The sequence below is a fragment of the Mycteria americana genome, chromosome 8 (genome assembly GCF_035582795.1).
Source record: "Mycteria americana isolate JAX WOST 10 ecotype Jacksonville Zoo and Gardens chromosome 8, USCA_MyAme_1.0, whole genome shotgun sequence".
Lineage (NCBI taxonomy): Eukaryota > Metazoa > Chordata > Aves > Ciconiiformes > Ciconiidae > Mycteria > Mycteria americana.
The window spans coordinates 8,736,004-8,756,733 of NC_134372.1; the positions used below are offsets into that span (position 1 = coordinate 8,736,004).

A 20,730-nucleotide genomic window follows, 5' to 3' on the forward strand; every position below is an offset into this window, starting at 1 on the left:
CCCAGCCCGGAAGAGCGCGCGGTGAAGCACGTCCGGGCGGCGGGGCCGGCGGCAGCGGCGGAGGTGCGCGGCGGGCGGGGGCGCGGGGCCGGCGCGGGGTGGGCCGGGTCGGGCCGGGTCCGGCCACCCTTCTTCCGGTGAGAGCGGCGTGCCGCTACCTCACTGCGTTACGGTGACACCAGGTTTTACCTGGCGACGTCGGAGTCGAGGGAAACGGCGCAGCGGCGCGCAGGCCCTCCGCGCCCACCCCGCTGCTGCGGGAGAAGTCGGGGGCCCGCGTCCTACCTCGCTGTTTTGGCATGAAAATGCTGCCGGGGGAAGGGGGGCGATCTTCTGGCGTGACGTCAGGCCCCTGTGACGTCAGGCCGCGTGACGTCAGGCCGGCGTGGCCTGGGTTCCCTCGGCTGCAGTGTAGGGAGTGCGGATGTACGTCGCGTTTCGAGCAGCCTAGCTGGAGCGGGGTTTTTCCACGAGGGAAACGTGGGCGCGTGTGGGGCCGGGGCTGCTGGGGACAGGGTGTCCGTCTTGTGGAGGTTTGTGCCTGATCGTTTTTAGCTGACCGAGGAAAAAAAGCTTGTTTTCGTCTGCAGCCGATCCCGTGTCCCTCATGAGCTACCCCGCAACACGTGTCAGGCAGCCGAGGGACCACGCACACGGCGACGTAAGGCAGCCACGCGCGGGCGAGGTCTGCCCGGGTCTCCTGTCGATTTGCTCCTTACACTGGTTTTTGAGCCGTGGGTGCAGCTGCTCCCCCGCGGAGCCTTCGCTGGTGCCGGCAGAAGGTGAACCCTCCCTGCGGCCTCTCCCGTGCTGGGGACACCGGTCGTGCCTCTTGTCATGACCACACCGTCTATTTTCACCAAATTCCCAGGAGTTAACATATTCCGGGCTCTGCCAAATGTGGCTCCCAGATTTGAAAGAGGGTCAGAGTGGCCTTGCGGGATGGTCACAGCAGCCTTATTTCTGCAAGACATCACACTGCGAGTAGGAGGGTGTGCTCTGTGCAAAAGCGACCCATTCAGATCTATTTAGTGCGCATTATTACCAATTAGCTCGTTGTAAATGCCAAAATACATTTCCACGTTGCGTGCCAGAAGTGGCAGTCAGTTAGGGCAGTCTGTGGTCTGTCAGGTGTGTCTCAGTTTATTGCTTTGCTTTTCTTCAGGTATGAAATGATGTTATGAGCAGTGAATGTAAAGCCATATAACTTGCAACCTCTTGGGCCCCAATTTTGCTGTGCCGTATAAATGTGTGTAATTTTAAGTACTATCAGTACTTCCATTGACCTCAGTGGGACTACTTATAGTGCTCTAAGTTAAACACACATACATTTTTTCAGGATAAGAGCCAAAGATGACTCATACGAGCGTATGCATCACAGATTTTTATCTTTCCACCGCTATTTGTTGTTACAACTTATGGTTTAATAAAGGTTAAAAATGTTGAGCTCAACTTCAGGTTCAGTTGTAAAATAGCCAGTTTCTATTCTGCACATTTCATCTTGCTTGGGCTTAATGCTTTCTTGAAGAATTGTGATGTTGGCACTGTTCACGCTTTATCCTTTTTGGATCCTTTTATCAGCTCCAGCAGCTGTTTTGCATAAGTGTGATGGTTGAAGAATATGGATTTCACAAATCATTTTATTTTTCCCAGCACTCGGCAGTGAGAGATCATTGTCTGCTTAGCAATAATGGCTTTTCCAAAAGCGAAATGTGACAATTTCTAATAAATCAGACCTCGAAGAGTTTAATAGTAAAATTCAATGACCCATCACCAATGTTTTATACGTTATGCAAGCTCAGTGCAAATATAGTGGAGAGCATATGCAATTACTGAAGATAATTATTCTTATGAGGGAAAATATTGCTGAGTATTTCTTGTATTAAATAATTGACTGAGGTTCCTAATGTCATTTTAGGAGGAGTGTCAAAGACACTTGGAAATCTAACAATTTAAATTTAATAATTTAAAATTACAATAACACAGGCAAAGTACAGGAGGTAGTGGAATTATTCTCTAACAAATCTAAAACATTATTAGTTGGGAGGTTATTGTTTTGGAAGACTGGAAGTTATTCAATGCATTTGGTCCAATAACAAAGAGGAGGGTTTGTCTTTACTGCAGAGCTATCCTCAGTTGTAACTACATCAAATGCTGTGAAGTCAAGTGCCTATGCATGCAAAAGCCATTAAGTGCAGTGGCATTTTTAACTGAAGGCAGCTGGCTCGTGGGGTGATATATGTTGAAGATCTGTGACCACAGTGCCTGACTTGCTAGCGCAGGCTGTGACAGACTCTCAAGTGGCAACTCTGGCAATCCAAATGTCAGTGGTCCACAAACTACTAACAATCCGCAGCCTGCCTTTAAGAAATCTGCACAAGGTTACCAAAATAAGCAGGTCAGTTGTCAGCAGCCTTCTGAAGGCTCTGAAACACTCTAAAAATACTAGATGTCTAAAAAAGGAAGGTTAAAACCACTCCTTCAAACAGAATAATAGTTGTTGATCAGCAGCAACCTTAGTATTGGTTTTTTTCAGACCTGTGCAGTTATGTCGCTGGAATGCTCTCCTCCAGAGGCAGCAGGACTCAGGAACACTTTCCCTAAAGTGTAACTGGTGGAAAACAGGAATGAAAAAGGCCTCGGTACTGTTTTTAAACTGTTCAGCTGTGGGAAAGTAGCTTCTTCAGCACAACGGTATAATTGAGTTCTCAGTGCTGGTCTCATCTTAAATGAACAGACAAGAGGCATGAAAGAAAACAGAATGGGGCCAATAAAAAAAAAAAAAGAGGGCAGATGAGGGATTGCTGTTTACAGGGAAACAAGTGGAGGGCCCGTTTTCCAGTTTCTCTTGCAGGATTCAGTGGGCGAGTTGGTTAGTCAAGCTTGAAGGAGAGTTGAACACAGCTGTCTTCTTTGCCTTCTTTGTTAAACTGGTTTTGGCACTAGCTGCAACAGAAGTGGGTCACATAAGACATTTCTGAACAGATGTCAAGTCTGGAATCTGGTTTGACCTTCGACAAATTAACTGTAACTGAAAAAAATTCCTAGTCTGGGTAGTGTGTTATCAGCAAATAAATTTTCGCATTCTTGAATATGCTTAATTTTTCTCTGCTGAAAAGACAATTAGTGCAAATCACCTGTATTTATTTATATTACATTATTTTTCGTAAGTGATAGGATTTCTGTCTGCTTTAGGCAGTGTTAACTAGTGATTCTGGAAGGATGAGAAGTGTCTGCATTAAGAAGATGTATTCCTTTGTATTGTGATATTTATGATGTTCAACTCTACTAGCATTTGTTATTGGTAGAAGAAAAGATGATAAATTTGAGGTCACACAGTCAATGGGATGAAGTGAGATATTCTTTAAGATTACATTTTGTTTTGTGGCTTCTGTACTTTGTAAATTGTTTTTTAGGGCTCTGGAGCAGTGTAGATGGAATCATAACTTCAGGGAATGCATATTTGATTAGAAATTTTCTTGAATCAGGCTTCCAGGAAAATTGATTACAGATTTTCTCTTATTGGTGTCGTCACATTTTGCTACAAGTTGGTTTTATTCTGGCTCTTAAAAAAGGAAAGTCCTTGTGTGCAAAGAACATAAAATCAAAGGCTGTATCCTAACGTCTTAAAAAGTCTTTTGTGCACATTCATTTGAAGAGTGTGAATTTTGTCCCTAGACAAAACAATTTTTCAAATTGGTGTGAAATATGGGGCAGCATTTGTGTAGAGAAGGTGATAAACAAAGTATGACAGCTGAGATGTAGCAGCATAAAGTAAAAGATTTTCAACAGGAGCTTATTGTAAAACAAACAAGGAAAAAAGAGGCAAGAGTTAGAAAATAAAGCAGCAGCAGCAGGAAGAGAGATTGCAAAAAAGGAAGTATGTTTAGACATCAGTGTCCTGATATTCAGAAAGGGGCTTCCTCTCTGTGGCTGTAGATAACTGCCAAGAGAATTTTCCCAACACAAGAAACTATAAGCATATTTTGTAGTATTTAGACATCTAACACTGATTGTGCCTCTAAAATCAAGTAGATGTATAAATGCTAAAAGTCAGATGTGCGTGTGCTTTGGTTTTTCTCTAGATGCTAAATGAAAGACTGGCTTTAGAAAACCAGGGCTTAAAAGCACTTTGATAATGGTGGGGCGGGAGGCAGAAATTATATCCTCTTTCTTGCTTTTCTTCCTCTGTTAAGAAAGCACTTTTTCTTAGTTAACAAATGCAGAATCCACTTTCTGACCCTAAAGATAGTTATGCATTTCGAGTAGTCTGAGCAATTTGTTCTTTTTTTAAAACCTTTTTCCCCTTAATGGTTATTGTTCCTGAAATTATTTATTTAGATGGGAAGATGAACATCTAGGGGACTGAAGGTTGTACTAATGCCTTCTTACCCTCATTTCATTACTGTTGTCTGAGCAAAGCTCTGATTTGGAACCTCTCAGCTGACAGTTTGTATTATGCTAATTGAAATATGTTTACTGGAAATGAAATTTGAATACACCATCAGCTTGCCATCATTAATAAACTTAATTCTTTTTTTTTTTCAGTCGGATTTCCAGTTTCCACTTCTAATATTGATGGTCTTGAAAGTGCATTTGGATCCAAGACGTTTTCTGTCACTGAACGAATCAAGAGCCTCCTCTCCTATCTCAGTGCGATACAGACAGCTTAATATCATATGACATCATTTCTCCAAATTAAATGAAAAAAGAATTTTCTCTGGCTTTCCATGAAGCTCAGCTATTGCCTGTTAATTTTGACTGTTAGTGCTGATCTTTCAATCGGATTTACACTGGAAAATGTAGCTTTTAACGGGACGGTTGCTTTGGGGCCTTTCAATACATCGCTTCATACAGTGTCTCAAGCTTTAGTAAGTTCTCCAGCACACCATGATATCATAGCCAAAGAGGGGACCAGTATTTTAATTGAATGTAAACTGAACATCAGCCAGTATGAATATATTCTTTGGTATAACTCCAGAGGACACCTGCTTGAACAGAAGGATGAAGGTGAGCTTTCCTGCCGTTTTCTGTACTTCAGTATTCCCCTTTTATACAGTATCTGAAGACCTCTGGGACTTCATTATCATTTTCTCTTCCTATCCTCCCATTTTTACAGTTGGGAGATAAGGAGAGAGCAAGACAAAGCCCTTTGCCCTCTGGCATGTGGCAGGTGAATTACACCTGAGTTCTTCTGTGCTAGCCCATCCATCCAGCTGTGGTGCCCCACAGAATCATTGCATTCAAGAGGTGTTGCAGTATTCAATACAGGAGAAATGAATCTGCATCCTACTAAATACTAACTGATGTTTTTATTTATTATTGCTCTGGTTTGTATTATATTTTTCCAAACACATGAATGAAACACAATTCTCCACAACTTGTGACCTTTTCCAGCTGGCGATCAGTGCTTTAATTTTGTTACAGGATTTTTTAAAGCATGGGATAACTTACTACATTTATTTTCTGGTTTATGCACCAGTGACACCATGGAAACTAACGTGATTTGTAATGGCCAATGATGAAATACATGCTGTCTAACCCTTTTGTACAGAGGGAGAATGTATTTTCCTAGTCATTGGCTCTTATAGTGCTGTCCCTGTAGTTTTTAATTTTCAGAAAATAATGTCTTTTAGAGATGCATGTAGCTTTCTCTACTCTATTAGTATTAATGAAGGTCATTGAGCTAATTGATAGGATCTTCTCGGAGGCCATCTTTCTGCCTTAAGTATTCAGTAACCTCTTTGTAGTTAGAATGCCATCTGGATATTATTTCAAAGTAGAGTAATTAGAAGAATGAGTTATGAAAACAGTTTTCCCCCTAAGTTATAAACGCATAGGAAATACTGTATAAAGCTAGATTCTTTTATTGATTCTTTTCACATGGGTTTTGTGTATCAGCACTGCATGCTCAGCAGAAAACTCTATCTCAAGAAAATCCTGTGTTCTTTTGCCAGCAGAGCCATTTACAGACTCTGATGTGTTTCATGGGTCACTCGACTTTTGACTCCAAGTGTATGGAAAATTAGACTTTATAGGGGACAGTCTTTCAACATAGTGTTACACAGTGGGTGAGAAGCACTAGTTAAGAATTAGGTTCCCTTTCAGAAAGAGCTAGCAGTCCAAAAGCACACAAGAAACTGCAAATGAGAGAAAGCAGTAGAACCAGAATAGCAAGTGCGCAAAGTAACGTACCGTTAAGCAGTAAGATTGGTACCTGGTTTATGGCTTTCTGTATCAGAAGCACGAAAGGGAAATTTCCATCCTTGGTGTACTGTTTGTATTATTATGCTAGAAATGGATTGCTTACTTCCAAGCTCTGTCCCCTGTTGATGAAGCAAACAGCATGTGTCTAGTTTACCAAGTGATTTTTGTTTCATTAGCTCTGTTTATTTCTTTTGAATCTCCAGGTGGACGGTGGAGGATTGCTGATAATTCCCTTAACATCACAAAGGTCAACTTTGCTGACCGGGGGCGATACACGTGTGCAGCTGTTAATCGTAATGACACCTCGTATTACACAGTCACCCTGAGGGTTATCTTCACCTCAGGAGACATGAGTATCTACTACATGATTGTGTGCCTCGTTGCCTTTGCTATCACCCTCATTTTAAACATAACCCGTCTGTGCATGATGAGCAGTCACCTCCGCAAAACAGAGAAGGCTATCAATGAGTTCTTCAGGACGGAAGGGGCTGAGAAGCTTCAGAAGGCTTTCGAGATAGCCAAGCGTATCCCTATCATCACATCTGCCAAAACACTAGAGTTGGCCAAAGTCACTCAGTTTAAGACCATGGAGTTTGCTCGGTACATTGAAGAGCTTGCCAGAAGCATTCCCCTTCCACCTCTGATCCTTAACTGCAGGGCATTCATGGAGGAGATCTTTGAGGCTGTGCGAGTTGACGATCCCGATGAAGTTGGCGAGGAGGAAAAACAGACCCAAGCCTGCGGTACCCAAGCTGCGATATACCCCATCAACCCAGAGATCAAGCGCAGTGATTCACCAGCCGGGGATTCAGACGATGGGTCCATGAATGAGCAGGGCCAAGAGATAGCCGTTCAGGTGTCCGTTCACCCGCAGTCAGAAGTGCAGAGCATTGACACTGTTTCTCACGACAGCTGCCAGTTTGTGCCTTCTGAGGAAGGCACCTGCTGAGTCCAGCGATCCACTGTTGTGAAAGAAGCACAGGTGACCCTAGGATACTGCAAGAAAGGGTTCTCCAAACAAGCTGCCTCAGTCCCATATGCACAAGAGTTTTCCAAATTGCAAAGTGCCAGAACTGCTGCTGAAGTCTGTATTTTCTGTCAGTGTTGAGCTAATGATTTCAAGTCTGTTAGAGAAGGCCATTTGGAATATTGTGCAGTGGCTTTTCTTTTTAAAGCAAGCTTGCTATACTTAAAATATTTACAAAACAGGAATTCTTTGTCCTTGGCTCCTTTGTAGCTTCTGATACTTCTGATCTGTATTAGAAGTGGCCAAGCTGAGCAGTACAACTTGCAATAAGATCTTTTCCTTTGTGAGTTCTTTCATCCTTCACAAAGTGAGCTGGAATTCCTTTCAGTCACTGGTGTTGTCCTGATGAATTGTGTGCTCTTTTTGAATTGCCTCTTGGTGCGTGTAGCCCATCAGAACCATGGTGAGCTTGAACAAATCTGTTTTGTGTCGTGTGCTTCTATGTTGCTATCAAAATGTACTGTACTTAGGAAAAGAATAGTACCAGGATCTGCTGCTGGATTAAATGAATTGTTGTAGTTTCAAAGCAGCTTAGAGAACAACCGGGGGGTCTCAGTTTTCCACGCATCTGCAGAAAACTTGTGCGTACTCTAGTGTGTGGAGAGCGAATTGTTGTTACAAAGCTTGTCGCTTAAACTTGGTGCTGATTGCCAAAGCGCCTTACCCTGGTTCTGTCTTACAGAATGGAGCAGTAACAGCGCTGCCGGCACTGTCTTTCTTTTGACTTTGCTGATTTCACACACTATAGAAAATCCAAAGTTTTATATTGTATTTGACATTGTTGTGAGAAAAGAATGACAGTAATCGCGTAGTGGCATAATTTAAAAATGAATTCGTCTACAGATCAGGTGTTTCAGGCACTTCTGAACACCACCATAATAAAGGAGGTGAAAAGCAGTGACACTTACTCACTTTGCTCTGGCTAGTACTTTCAGAAAGCAGTGGAAGAGAGAGTGGTTAGCGGAGGGGCTGGCTGAGCTGTTTGCCAGTCACTGTTTACAAGAGTGGAGTAACTCACTGAACGTGCCCTGTCTCATCTGCTGAAGAGGGGTGGCAGAAGGGAGAGGTGCAGGTGCTGACATACGTACGCACGTAAGTACTTCACCAAGGATCTCCTGCATGGCTTCCTCAGCTGTAGAGATCCAGCCTTGAGGAATCAGGGTGCAGACAAGAATCTAGTTTCTTCTTTCACTCTTTGGTGCTGATTTTTTTTCTCCTTAACATTTGTAAGTTGTATCACTTAAATAGCATTTTATACCCTGTTGAGATTTAGTAGATGTAAGGCTTGTAAGCACTCCACAAATTAATTTCTTACAACTACTGGAAGCATATTGCCATATAATTTTAAAAACTTGGCAACAGGAGCACCATTTAATTTCCCACAACTCTTTTTTCTTTCCTTATTATTACGGAAATGGCAGTTGAACAAGTGATTCTGGACGGCTGCTCAGGATTCTTAAGAGGATTTGACATTACACTTACATGAGTAGAGGTGGAAAACAAGCAGGCATAGTGGTAATAACAGGGTGGGGCCATCTGTTGTAATGCATGCTCCTAACAAAGGGTCTGAACAAGTTATATTTATCGTATCATATCAGAGAATGGGAAACTGAAGCATCTATTACCATGTTAAACTGCCTTCTGTGAAAAGTTCTGCAGCCAGCCACCACTAAAGGCAACCTAGTTGGCTTTGGTGTGTTGGATAAGAGCGGTGTTTGTCAGGAAGGAAGAAAATTGCTAGCCTTGGATATAGCAGTGTTCTCACCAGCTTGATACCATTTCTAAGACTGTGGCAAACATTATCTGCTTCAGGGGAATAAAGCCTGCTGTAGACACTTGCAATAGCTGCTGTCCTCAACAGTAACTTCTTTTTCGCTTCCATAGTTTGATGGCACTTTATGTCCAGGTGAAAAGTTTGTACAGTTTTGTGTAACCTGTCTGGTTTCTTTTTGGAGTGATCAGTGTTAAAAGATACACTTGTGGATAAACGCCTAGTTCTCTTAGAAGCCCTGCTAAGATGCTGCTGGCTTCACTTCTGTACTACAACGAGCTCTGCAGGTCTGTTGCACATGCATGAGTGGAGATTCGGGGGTGGTTTGCACCGTTTTGGATGTCCTAGTTGAAAGAGAACGCCACAATAGAGGTTGATCTGTTTTAATCTCCTTTGTGCCACAGGCCATCGGGATTGTACCTGCACCTGCCTTTTTTCCCCCATAAACAACTCTCCTTGCTTCTGTGAAACTGTTGCATTATATGCAGCAGTAGCGTCTTGGACGTTTTGCCCCAAACTACGTACGCAATGTAGAGATGCAGCTACAACATCAAAGCTCCATTTAATTGCTTCCTAAGAAGCAGTTGTGCAATCGTGATTGGCAGATGTTTCATCAGAAGTGGCAGCTTACAGGCAGCAGAATGACACTAGAGGTGTGTCAGATGGGTGTCAGGAGAGCAGTTGCTAGATTAATTCAATCTGTTCTTTGATTTTTATACTTTATTTACATAGCTCCGAGTTCTTACTAAGCACAGTTACTTGGTGTCTTCGTGTGTCCTGTTGCTGGTGGAGAGGAAAGAATGATCGTGCATAAAGGTCCTCAGAAATGCAGTTGCAGTGTCAATTGCTCGATAGTAAAGGTAAGAGTTTTGCTGAATTATGACAGTATTTTGTTCGCTAAATTAATTTCATTCCTGGGAAGGAGGCTGTTTTGTAAGGATTTCAGTAAATCAGGAGTACTTATTAAATGTAGGAACTGATCCTACTCCCACTGAATTCAATTAGAGCAGATGTGAAGCTCCAGTGTATTTCACAAATGGTATTACAGGATTTTTATGCGTCTGAAAGCAAGGATGATGGTGATGTTATACTGTAAATGTAATTTCCAGAGAATGAAACCTGTTTGGAAACACTGGTTTCCAAACAATTTGTGAACTATTCTTGTTGTCCTGAGTAGATGTGTGCACTTAAATTTGTTTGATGCGTCTAATTGAGCATTAACATTGAAAGACGATGTAAACATCAGTGTTTCTCTCTTAACTTTTTGTAGGACAAGGAGAGTCTACAATGATTTCCTTGCTTTAAATTCTTTGACAATCACAAAGCTATTTTTCTCTTCTTTGTGATTTATTTTTATTTTAAATAATGTTAAATCTACTTGGTTATCCAAGAGTACCCAAAACTAACTTTGTAGTGGTTATTTGTATTACCTGGATTGTAACGTAACTGTTTAATGTAACCACATAGGATTTCATACTTTCATAAAATGAATTGATAGATTTGCAAAATAAATTAAAAACAAAAGCCTCATTTTGTTAGAGTTTTCTTTTTTATCAGTAAGGGGTGATGAGTAGCTGTCTATCCGAGGTTAAATAGCAGCTGTATTCAACTAAGCAGAATGTTATTAGCCAGCCTGACAAAGGTTGCTGGGATATTCAGTCATCTGATAGACTGTTCCTGCTATGACATCTTCAGCTCTGTCATTTTTTTATATCTCAAAGTCCCCAGCAGCATCTGTAATAATTGTTACCAGCTGCATAAACAAATGGTTACAGACCTGAAATGGTTTTGGGAAGGCCCATGCATTCTCCTTGATTTCACTTTTGCAAGGGCAATTGTAAAGTGCAGTGACCTTCAGCCACAAACCTGTATTTTCTGTTCTTACCTTTTACACAGGATTGTACTATTCTATATTGTAGAATCACCTCCTTTTTTTAATCTTCCTCAAAACCCAGTATATTTGGACACAGCTTACCTCCTAAAAGGCAACACGGCACAAATGAGGAGTATCTAAAGCCTTCAGGTGGCCAAGTCTGTGTCGCTGTTTTTCCACTGAGTTGCTGAGATGGCATAAAGAAATTTCCCCTCCTGCGCCAAGGGAAGGATGTGGGCTGCTCTCACTCTGCATCCCAAGAGCTGGAGGAGATGTAGGCCTGACTTTACCCTTGCTCTTTGCCAGCCAGCAGTTTATTAAATTACACGGGGAGAGAATAACATCCCCTGGAGTGCTATGCTAAGGATACTGAGAGTGGGAAGGAGGGGACCATCCCACCTCATTTCGGTGACCAGGCTTGGGTTCCTGATCCCTTTGCAATCGATTCAGAGTATTAACCTCTGCCAAGGGATGATCCCAAGTCCCTAAGCGAGGTGCTTACCTATCACCACTGGTTACACCGGGAAGCCGTATTTCCCATGTGAGCATCTGATATTGCATGATAATGGGCATCTTCTTTATGGGCATGTCATGCAGCTCTGGGTGCCAGCCTGGAGCAGAGTAAAAGTGCCCCTAGTTTAAGTTTAAACTGCAATCCCCACCACCCCAAACACCAAAAATGCAGCTTGCTGAGAAACGCTCCATAGTATAGTTGGTGGGGTTGTGCAAGTGTGAATGAGAGCAGACTTCACCCACATGGTTTTTAAAGAGTAGTCTCTGCTTGCCCGTCTCTGCACAAGGCAGATAATAGAATTAAAGATGAATCTTGGGGATTTTCCCATGAGAATCAGCTGACTAAAGGAAGAATTATTGGACCCATACTCCTCAGCCTAGGTCGATGTTCAGTCAGCATCTGCTTTCTATCTCCATGTTACGAGATATGCATGAATGATAACAGTTCAGTTTCTTAAAGCTCCTGTAACCAGACTCTTCATGTTCCTATCCACAGTGAACAAATTCATCTACATGAATTTAAAGCACTTTTCCATTTGGATATCAACAGAACACTGAAAAGGGAGCTGCATTAAGGATGACTGTACTTTAATTTTAGGCATGCTCCTTAAAAAATACAATTTTTCTTAATGTTGCAGCACTCTCGTCTTGTGAGTCAAGTCTCCTGCTGGAGACAGGCAGTGGAGACACCACCATGTCATTCAACTCAGGCAAGTTACAGCTTTATCGACTTCCATTCAGCCAGGTCATTTCACACCAGCTGGGTCTCTCTCCTCTTCACTTTTTTTATTGTCTAGCAGCTCATTCAGATGTCTCCAAATACTGCCAGCTTTTTTGCATGTGGAAGGGAGAATTACACCATCACTCCAAAAAAAAATTGTTTTGCTAGACATTCAAGTATTAAAAAAGCCCAGAAAGCTGGAAAGTTGCATTTTATCCCTGGTAAGACAGTGCCTATTCTTTGGTCACGCCTGGCTGCCAATGATCGTAATAATACTGAGCAATTAGGCCTTTCATTTTCATTAGGCTAATTAATTGTTTGCACAGTGCCCTGAATATGGAATCATTTTCCTTTGGAAAGAACAAAAGGATTAGAATGGCTTCATCCCAAGATGCTCAGAACGTATTTTATTTATTTTATGGGAGAAAAATTCTCTCGCGCCCCAAATGCAAACCGTATACTTGAGTGTTAATGCCTGCGCTGGGACGTTTACATCAGCAGAGATGCACACAGATTATACATATGTCCATCCATCTGCCTCCACGCTCCATATGGTATCTGGGCTTTCTGCTGCATGTCAATGAGTCTGCAAAGAGGCTGGAGTCGTCGTCGCGTGTGTGCTGCCGGGTCTGTATGTCAGCCGTTGTCAGACGCTGGAAGAGTGATGAACACATGCCCTCGGAGATCAGCTGTCCGCGGCCCAGATGTGTGCCGAAGGCAGCACCGCTATAATTATGAGCGCTGCATTGTGATAGCACTCAGAGGGCAGAGCACTGGGGTGGATAAATGTACTGAAGACTGTCTCAAGAGGTTTATACTTTAAGTAAATCAAAGGCAAATGAAACCTGGGCTAGGATTTCATGAAGAAGGGTACCCAGTGGATACAATATTGCAGAGGGTATTGCTAGCTCTTGTTTTTTTATGTTTGTCCTATTCAGCGCCTCTTGGTGCTACCGTATTATTAAATATATATTTTATACTAAATCGTTCCAAGTGTAATACAAGCTTGCAGAAAGCCATTTCAGTGGAAAGTCAGGGGATGTATTTAGCCTTAAGTTTAAGGGAGAGGCTGCCATCACACAAACTTCCCGTAGAGTAGTTGGAGATAGCTAACTGGAGTTCCCCTTGCCTTTCCTTCTCTCTGCCTCTGGTATGAGGCCTGTTATGGGCCATCTGCGAGAGATGAAAGTTGTGTCCTGTGCTACTTTCGCTTCCTCTCAAGATCAGGGTACTGAGAACAGCCCTGGGTTAAAAGGGAGTATGAGAGGCCAGCCAGGACATGCTCTCAGCCACAGATGTCCATCCCGTCTTAGAAACAGCCACTGGCAGAGATGTCACATCTCCCAGGCAATGTGTTACCCTGATAAACTATCCTGACTACTGGAAAGATTTCCCTAACGCCTGCCCCCAGGCAGCTCTGAATTCATCACCCATCTCCTCCTATCCGTGCCTACTGCTGCTACATCTGCGGCCCAAACCAGGGCCACCCCAAACACACAGGAAAGGAATCGGGTGGTGACGTAAAGCAGGGCCATACTTGGCTTTATGTGTCTGCTGGGTCTGATGAGGTCATTCTGTGTTCAGGCTAAGTCTGCAGAATTTAATTGAAAGTCAAACTCCTTTTGTTTATTTAATGCCTGGATGTCTGAGTGTTGCTACTTGGGCTTTGGACCTTCCTGCTGTCTAACTCTGCTGGGTCATGCAAATGTCCCTGACGTTAGTGCTGGCAGCCAACAGTCCCTGCCCCTACTCATGTCAAATGAGGAAATCCAGTATTTTGGGTGCAGTGTTCTTGCGATAGCTTTATGCATATATGTGGTAGGGGATGGAAAACAGCCACTGCAAAGAACACGAGTGTGTCCCACCATTTTCTCAAGAGCTTTTCAGCATTTCACTGACTTTCCCTCCTTGGTGCCTTCTCTTCACTTTCCCTCATGGTAAATATTCTGAGTATCTTGCCTGGCCAATGCGACAACCCCAAGTTTTCATTTTTATTTCTTTTTTTTCTTTTGTGAGTTTTTCTCAAGCTTAACTCTCCTAAATAATGACTAGGGAGGAAGACAATGGACCAGAACAGACATGAAGGAGTTTGGACAACTGTCCTAAATTAGAGGACGGGTTTGCTTTGGAAATCCTATATGCATCACACTCTGTTATAGAGAGTTGACTATAACAGCAAATCTCTTGCAGCAGCATGTCACTTCACTTCCATACATTACTTGAAATGCTTTATTAATTTGATGACCTTGTGCGCTCTCAGAAAAAGCCATTTATCAGTGTTTTGAGAAAAGAGAACTTCTCTGAGCTAAAGGGACTGTTTTGTTGCTCAGATTTATTGCTTGGCTGACTTAATTCACCATTCAAACATGATGATATTTAGCTGCTGGGCAGTGGCCCTTTCAATGTTGAAACTAATTAACTGCTAGAACTCTTCTTAGTAAGGCTGTTTTCTTACTGTTTTGGGGGTTTTTTTAATCCACAGAAATAAAGCAAACACGATCCTTGAAACACAGGTTGCATGGATACGGTATCAGCACAGACACAGCACCGTGTTGAATGACTTTGTGTTACAAAGAAAGTAAGGCTGCCGGCTGTCCCTGCTGTCAACGTGACACTATACAAAGGTAAGATGAGAAAAGAGACAACATCTGAAGACGGAAGAAAGGAGGGATGCCAGAATCATGACAGAGTGAGAGCTCAGAGAATAGCAAGAGAGGTCTCTGATACACAGCTAGGGATCCACAGCCATCAGAGATCTGAGCTATGGACCTTGCTGGCAGGTCAAGGTCAATGGCTATGCAGCAGGGGAGTCCTTGCACCTCTCTCCCCTTCCTTCATCCCCGCCGCTGCTGTTGCAGCCTGTACTTCTGAAAGAACCATGTACTTCATAGCTCAGATAGATCATAAGGACTGCAGTGCCTGCTGTCAGGACCTTGTCAAAACCTTGTGCGGGAGGAGAAGGAAAGAGGGGGTCGCTGGCTGTCAGGACACATCCGGCTGCAGGAAGTTAAGCTACTGGTTGTTGTCTCATCAGGGAATTCTGCTCATCAAAATATTTTCTGGGAAAAGTTTATAACCCCAGCAATATTTCATAGTAGTGTCTAAAGAAGGCATAAACAGGTCTAGAAGCTCAAGCGCACATAAATTCAGTGTCTGTTGTACTCCTCCCTACAGTGTTTTTGTAAAGCACTGCTGCCCTGCTCCTTGCTCCGAGTCCGTAGGTGTGAATGAAATATAAATCACAGCTGTTAACTGAAAGCAGGGAATCCCTCGCTGGCTCCAGCGAGCTCCCCATCTGTCTTTGTTCCTGACAGTTTGATTACCTTTATCATCATCTTTAAATGCAGAGCTGCAAATACCATTAGTGGTCATAAAGAACGGCAATTTTTTCTGACATGCCTCAACCACAGTGTCCTCCTCGACTGGCAGCAAGGAGCACAGGCCAGCTGTCTTTCCCCTGAGAGTTTGGGCTGGGAGTCTCAGCCCCGGCTATCAGTTAACCTCCATCTGATTGTCTTCTTCCCTGCATTTCATTTCAGATGTCTCCAGGATTTCCAGCCTTCTTCTGAAGCTTCATGGTCTAGTTCCTCATCCCTGGAGCACAGGAGCATAGAGGAGCATCCCTAGGTGTGTGATTGAGGAAGTCTTATGTCACTCGACTTGCTCTGAACAAAGGAGAAGTGCAGAGGACCAGATGTATCTGGGAGAGAAGAGACCCCTGCTTCCCATGGATGCTGGTGGAGCTCACCTGGCCTTGGCCAACTGAGGGGGGCTCCAAGAGTATCATGAGGTTTTCTCTCTGCTAGTTCTCTAGGAGAAGTAAGAGGACAGTTGATGAAGGTTTGTCATGGAGGGGGTTGAATAAGAGAAAACAGAATTTTTCTTCACTGAAAGGGTTGTCAAGCATTGGAACAGGCTGCCCAGGGAAGTGGTTGAGTCGCCATCCCTGGAGGTATTTAAAAGACGTTTGGATGAGGTGCTTAGGGACATGGTGTAGTGGTGGTCTTGGTAGTGTTTGGTTTACGGTTGGACTCGATGATCTTAAAGGTCTTTTCCAACCTATACGATTCTGTGATTCTGTGAATTTGGTGGTCTGAAGAGTCCAAAATAGCATCTTGGGATATGTTGTACCCATCAGCTGCCCCATCTCCCAGCTCTCAGCCAGACCATGTTCCAGCATCCCCTGGCCTGGAAAGGTCACCTTAGAGGCAGGACAGGACACAGTCAGGGTGTGAGAGGGACAGTGCTGAGGGCTGAGCATGACCCTGAGGATGTACCATGGGGCCAATGGGACAGACCAATTCTCTTCAGTCCACGATATTTCTCTGTGCACCAGTGAAGCCACGCCTGGACAGAAGCACACATCTGGCCCACGTGTCTTATCAGTTGCCAGCCACCCCTGCTGTTCTCTCCTTGCCTGTGAGCACCCGCGCTTTGCTTCCCATCAAACTGTCCTTGACGGGAGGCAGCAAAGTGCAGGGCGTATCTTTGCTCCTGCTCTTGTCTCAGCAGCCCAAGGCTTTCGGTTTGTTTAGCTGAAAGGGAGCCTGGGTCAAGGGTTTTGCGTGCCAGGCTGAATCCAAACAGCAAGAACACGCAGGCGAGCTCAGAGCCAGGATTTGGACTGACAGTGACACTGGCAGGAGGGGTAGTATCACGCCAGGGACCAAGGCAACGCGGCCGGGGAAGGGGGATGCTGGTGGTGGATGGGATGGGAAGCTATGGGGTCCCGCTTGCGCAGCCCCAGGTGGTCGTTGGGTGGCAAGGGCACATCACAGCCAGCCAGCAGACCCCAAGGCAGGGTCGGGAAGGAGCTCCTTGCCTGGAGCCCCGGGCAAGCCCCGAGGCGTCTCTGGTACCACTAGAGGCAGCTCTTGTTTTGAGCATGGAGAAAGCAGCGGCCGGGTGCTGGCAGGCACCGAGCTGCAGCCCAGGGACCACACTGCAGGCAGGAGGGATGGGGCTGCTCCTGCCTGCCCTGAGCAACGGCCCTTCCTCCACTGGTGACTGGCAGCCCCTCACCACAACCCACCCGGGGTCTGACAGCCCATTCCGCAGTGGCTTTTTTCCATGGTGGCAAATACAGCGTGTTAAAGCCTGGGTGGGCAAGGGGACCCCCAGCACTGTGCCGGCCAGCCTGAACCCAGGCAAGAAGGGGTTGTAGGGGACATGGGAGGCTCAGGGGGCTGAAGCCGACACCTGGGAGCAGCGATGTCGGAGGGAGGAGGCTGGAGCGAGAGCCGTGTTCCCCCCCGTCCCGCCTGCAGCCGGGCCACGGCCCCGGAGAGAGCGATTCCCTGCCACTGGCATCCTGCGGCAGGAGGGCGGGAGATAAAAGCCGACGAGGAAAGGATTTGGTTTGTCCTCCTTTCTTTGTAGATTATCAGATCCAGCTCTGACTGAGGGATTTAGTGATTACAGCAACTTAATTGCATGGGGGAAACATTTCCTAGCAATTACTTATGTGTCAGGCTTGGCTCGCTGGGTGTTTCCCTTCGCAGCGTGAATGGCGGGGACAGCCCTCGTGTGGCACGCTGCCCTGGCGCTCGGGGACACAGCCGGCCCCGGGGAAGGGCAGTGGCAGCCTGGGTGGCACACACGGCTGCACCCACGCTCCGGCCAGGCCTTCAGGACAAGCCCTGCCAGATGGATGCTGCCTGCAGTTGTGCTCCTGCCTGCCGCGTGCCTTGGGGAGCCCTGGAGAGGCTGCACACGCTTGCCCACCTTCCACTTGGTGCAGGCAGCACGGGCAGCGCAGGCAGCCAGGCAAGTCCTCCGTGGCCGAGGAGGTCCTCGGCAGCCACCCACCCCTCTCTGTCGCACCGGGGCTCAGCCTGGGTGATTTCCAGCATTGCGCTTTTCATTTCAGTGCAGCAGGACAAGGGGCTTACGGTCGCCTTAAAGGAATAAACGATGCATAAAAATATTTGATCAATTAAGCTGAACGATTTGGCAAGCGCAGGCTCCCGCTGTACCCATCCTCCTCACAATTGCCTCATTATCCAGCCCTAAATCAAGCTGTCACAGCTTTTTTTGGCTTGGGGGGGAGAGGGAGGGAGGGAGGGAGGGAAGGAGGGAGCTGCTTTCCAGTGTTCACCTCCAAAGCAGAAAACCCTCTCCCCGAGCGGGGAGCGGGGCAGTGAGTCACCCGGAGCGTCCCCCAACCCACCTTCCCCCGCCGCCCCCTTGCCACTCGCTCGCGATCTGCCTGCGCTGCTGCTCCTCGTTAATTTGATTGCAGAGCGGGGAGCGGAGATGCGATCGCAGCGGCCAGAGCAAGGGCTGTGTTAGCCAGCGTGGGCTGGTGCGGAGGCTGCAGGGCTCCATGCCGGCTCTGCCTGGGACCGGTGCCGTCCCCAAAGCCGCTGGCTCGGTCACTCACTGCTGTCCGGGAACTATCCCAGGAAGGGGACACGTGTCTCATCGGTGGGGTGGGAAGGTCTGGAGGTGACCCCGAGAGGGGGTCTCCACTTTTCTCAGGTACCAAAATGAAGAGGGGTCAGATCCTGCTTGCTTCTGTCCATACCACATGTGACAAGTGTCTGGAGACCCTCCTCTTGCCTTAGCTGGGACAAGGGGCCCCTGGAGCCCCGTACCAATGGACACACCTGCACTGTAGATCAGCCTCTTTTCACTAGGAAACCATGAGGGAATTGCACCAAGAGGCTCTTGATACGAGCAGGTCCCAGCGGGCCTCTGTGTGTGTGCGTGAGCCCCAGACAGCAGACACGGAGTCTTTCACTGTTCATTAGTCAAGAGAGAAGCAAAATCTGTCTCTCTGGGAGCCTCAGTGCTTCACAGGCCCTGGAGAAATTGCCTGAGGACCCGTTTCTTGCATCCTCAGGACAACGGAGGATCTCTTGCCCTGCACGCAGGGAATCCCCGCCCCAGGTAGGAGGGTTCACCCTCCCTTGGGAAGGATCTCCCTCACCTCCTGCCCTGCCTCGGCTGTGCCCTGGATGCTGTGCCAGGTCTGTCTGGCTCTCCGAAGACCAAGTCTGCTAAATGAATTTGGAGCCAGACCCATAGATTCACTCTGCTAGGAAAGTGAAACAGTTGCAAACTCATCTATTCAAGGGAGCAGAGCCAGGCAGCCAGAGCATCCCTGCTACGCTGGCCCCCTCCGCAGCAGAGACAGCCCAAACCAGACCCTTCCACCCAAGAAAACCTTCAGCCCAAGAAGAAAAATAGGGGACCGTGTGGTACAAACACAGACCCTTGCATACAAAATCGCTCTAGCTGAACTTAACCAAAAATGTGTGGTTTTCTCCTGCTGGCACCACCCCAGCAGGCAGGGCAGGGCAGGGCAGGGCAGGGATGCTGGCTCTGGCAGGCAAGCTGGGACCCTGCCAGTCCCCAGGACCTGCCGTGCTGCCGGGGCCGCCGGAGTGACAACTCGCATGGGTGGCGTGTTCAATCCGCACTGTTTGGTTTCCATGCCTTTTTAATGCTGTCAAAACGCGAGACGCTCCTGCTGCTTTCGCAGCCTTGCTTAACTGGCTGCAAAGAGCAGATTTCTGTTCAAATTGCAGCTACTTTTGAACTTCGGACTTGCCTTTAAAATCCAATTCCTACAAGGTTCCCCCCCACCCTCCCTTCCAAACACGGCTCTGCTCCGGCTCGCAGAGCTGCCAAGGAGCACAAGCAGCAACCCGCTCCCGCAGCCCTCCTTGGAGGACCGAGGGCAGGTCACACACCCCGCAGGGATCCCACAAGGGCTTTTCTGCTCCTGTGCTGGTCGCCCCAGGCTCCCCCAACCTCTGGGACCTCTGGAAATAGAGGGCTGGAGAGCCCATGCCAACCCATCACCTGGAGCCTGCAAGTGAGACCCTCTCTGGGGAGCATCTCTTGGGCTGAACCTCCAGCAGATGCTGTGGTGTCTCCAGCCCTTCCTGCACCATCCCCATGGCTCTCCCTTCTCCCTACTCCAGTGGCTGTTTATTCCCCCCAACAAGCCTCTTTGATCACATAGGTGCAGGATAACGCTGTGCGTTGGGTGCTGAGTGAAGCACCTGCATGAGTCACAGCGATAGCTGCGCTCTCTGCCTGTCCTCCACCCACACCCCAGCTCAGTCACCTCTGCAATTTGGGTTTTTTTCAGTCTCTTTTCCAGCTCTGCCAAAGCTGGTAACAGTTTGAGCTGTGCAGTGGGGCTGAAGCCTTCCTGATGGTGCATGCCTGGTGGGCTCTGGTTTTCCTTAGATGGGGCCAAACAGGAGCTCTGGAAAAGCTCAACTGAATCGCACGGCAGCCAGAGAAGGGCTGGTGAGCTGGGACATTTCCAGGCTCAAACTGCAATCTCATCCAGGAAGACTGGGAAAATCACATTACAAGACTGGCCCAGGCCCAGGCCCTCAGCAGAAGCAACGCAAGGAGGAACGGAGGAGCTGGGCAAAACCCCCTGGCCCCTCTCTGGTCACCCCCCAGCCTGTGCTAAAGAAAACCCAGGCGATGTCCACGTGTGCAATGCCAGGGGGGACTTGTAAGCTGAAGGCCAGCAGGGAGGACGAGCCCACGGGGATGGCACCTGCGCTAACACACACAGAGCCGTGAAGCGCTTGCCAAGACCCTGTTGCTCAGGAAAACAGCCTGAGGCTCGCAAGGAGCTACTTGCCAGA

General features: G+C 46.7%; 1 protein-coding gene and 1 long non-coding RNA gene across 4 annotated transcripts; both read left to right on the plus strand.

Annotated features, from left to right (window-relative positions):
• Positions 1–3: 3 nt before the first annotated feature.
• Positions 4–10,535, plus strand: MFAP3 (microfibril associated protein 3). 3 transcript variants are annotated; one of them, XM_075509492.1, is made up of 4 exons: positions 43–63; positions 591–782; positions 4,549–5,010; positions 6,411–10,535. In XM_075509492.1, exons 3-4 carry the CDS (start codon positions 4,731–4,733, stop codon positions 7,154–7,156), a joined length of 1,026 nt encoding a protein of 341 aa, XP_075365607.1. In that variant the 5' UTR covers positions 43–63; positions 591–782; positions 4,549–4,730; the 3' UTR covers positions 7,157–10,535. The 3 variants fall into 3 exon arrangements, with proteins under 3 accessions (XP_075365606.1, XP_075365607.1, XP_075365608.1); XM_075509491.1 differs by lacking the exon at positions 591–782 and having other exon boundaries at positions 4–63; XM_075509493.1 differs by lacking the exons at positions 43–63; positions 591–782 and adding an exon at positions 109–426.
• A 1,226-nt stretch (positions 10,536–11,761) lies between these two features.
• On the plus strand, positions 11,762–15,986 carry LOC142413640 (uncharacterized). Its single transcript, XR_012776869.1, has 3 exons — positions 11,762–12,101; positions 14,595–14,736; positions 15,652–15,986. It is a non-coding gene; the product is annotated as an uncharacterized LOC142413640 (long non-coding RNA).
• The last annotated feature ends 4,744 nt before the right edge of the window (positions 15,987–20,730 follow it).

What these genes read in the sequence shown, in the direction of transcription:
- MFAP3 (XM_075509491.1), top strand. Translation starts at nt 4,731, where the DNA reads ATGAAGCTCAGCTATTGCCTGTTAATTTTGACTGTTAGTGCTGATCTT. An exon ending in GCTTGAACAGAAGGATGAAG is followed by an intron (nt 5,011 to 6,410) that starts GTGAGCTTTCCT and finishes TTGAATCTCCAG; the next exon opens with GTGGACGGTGGAGGATTGCT.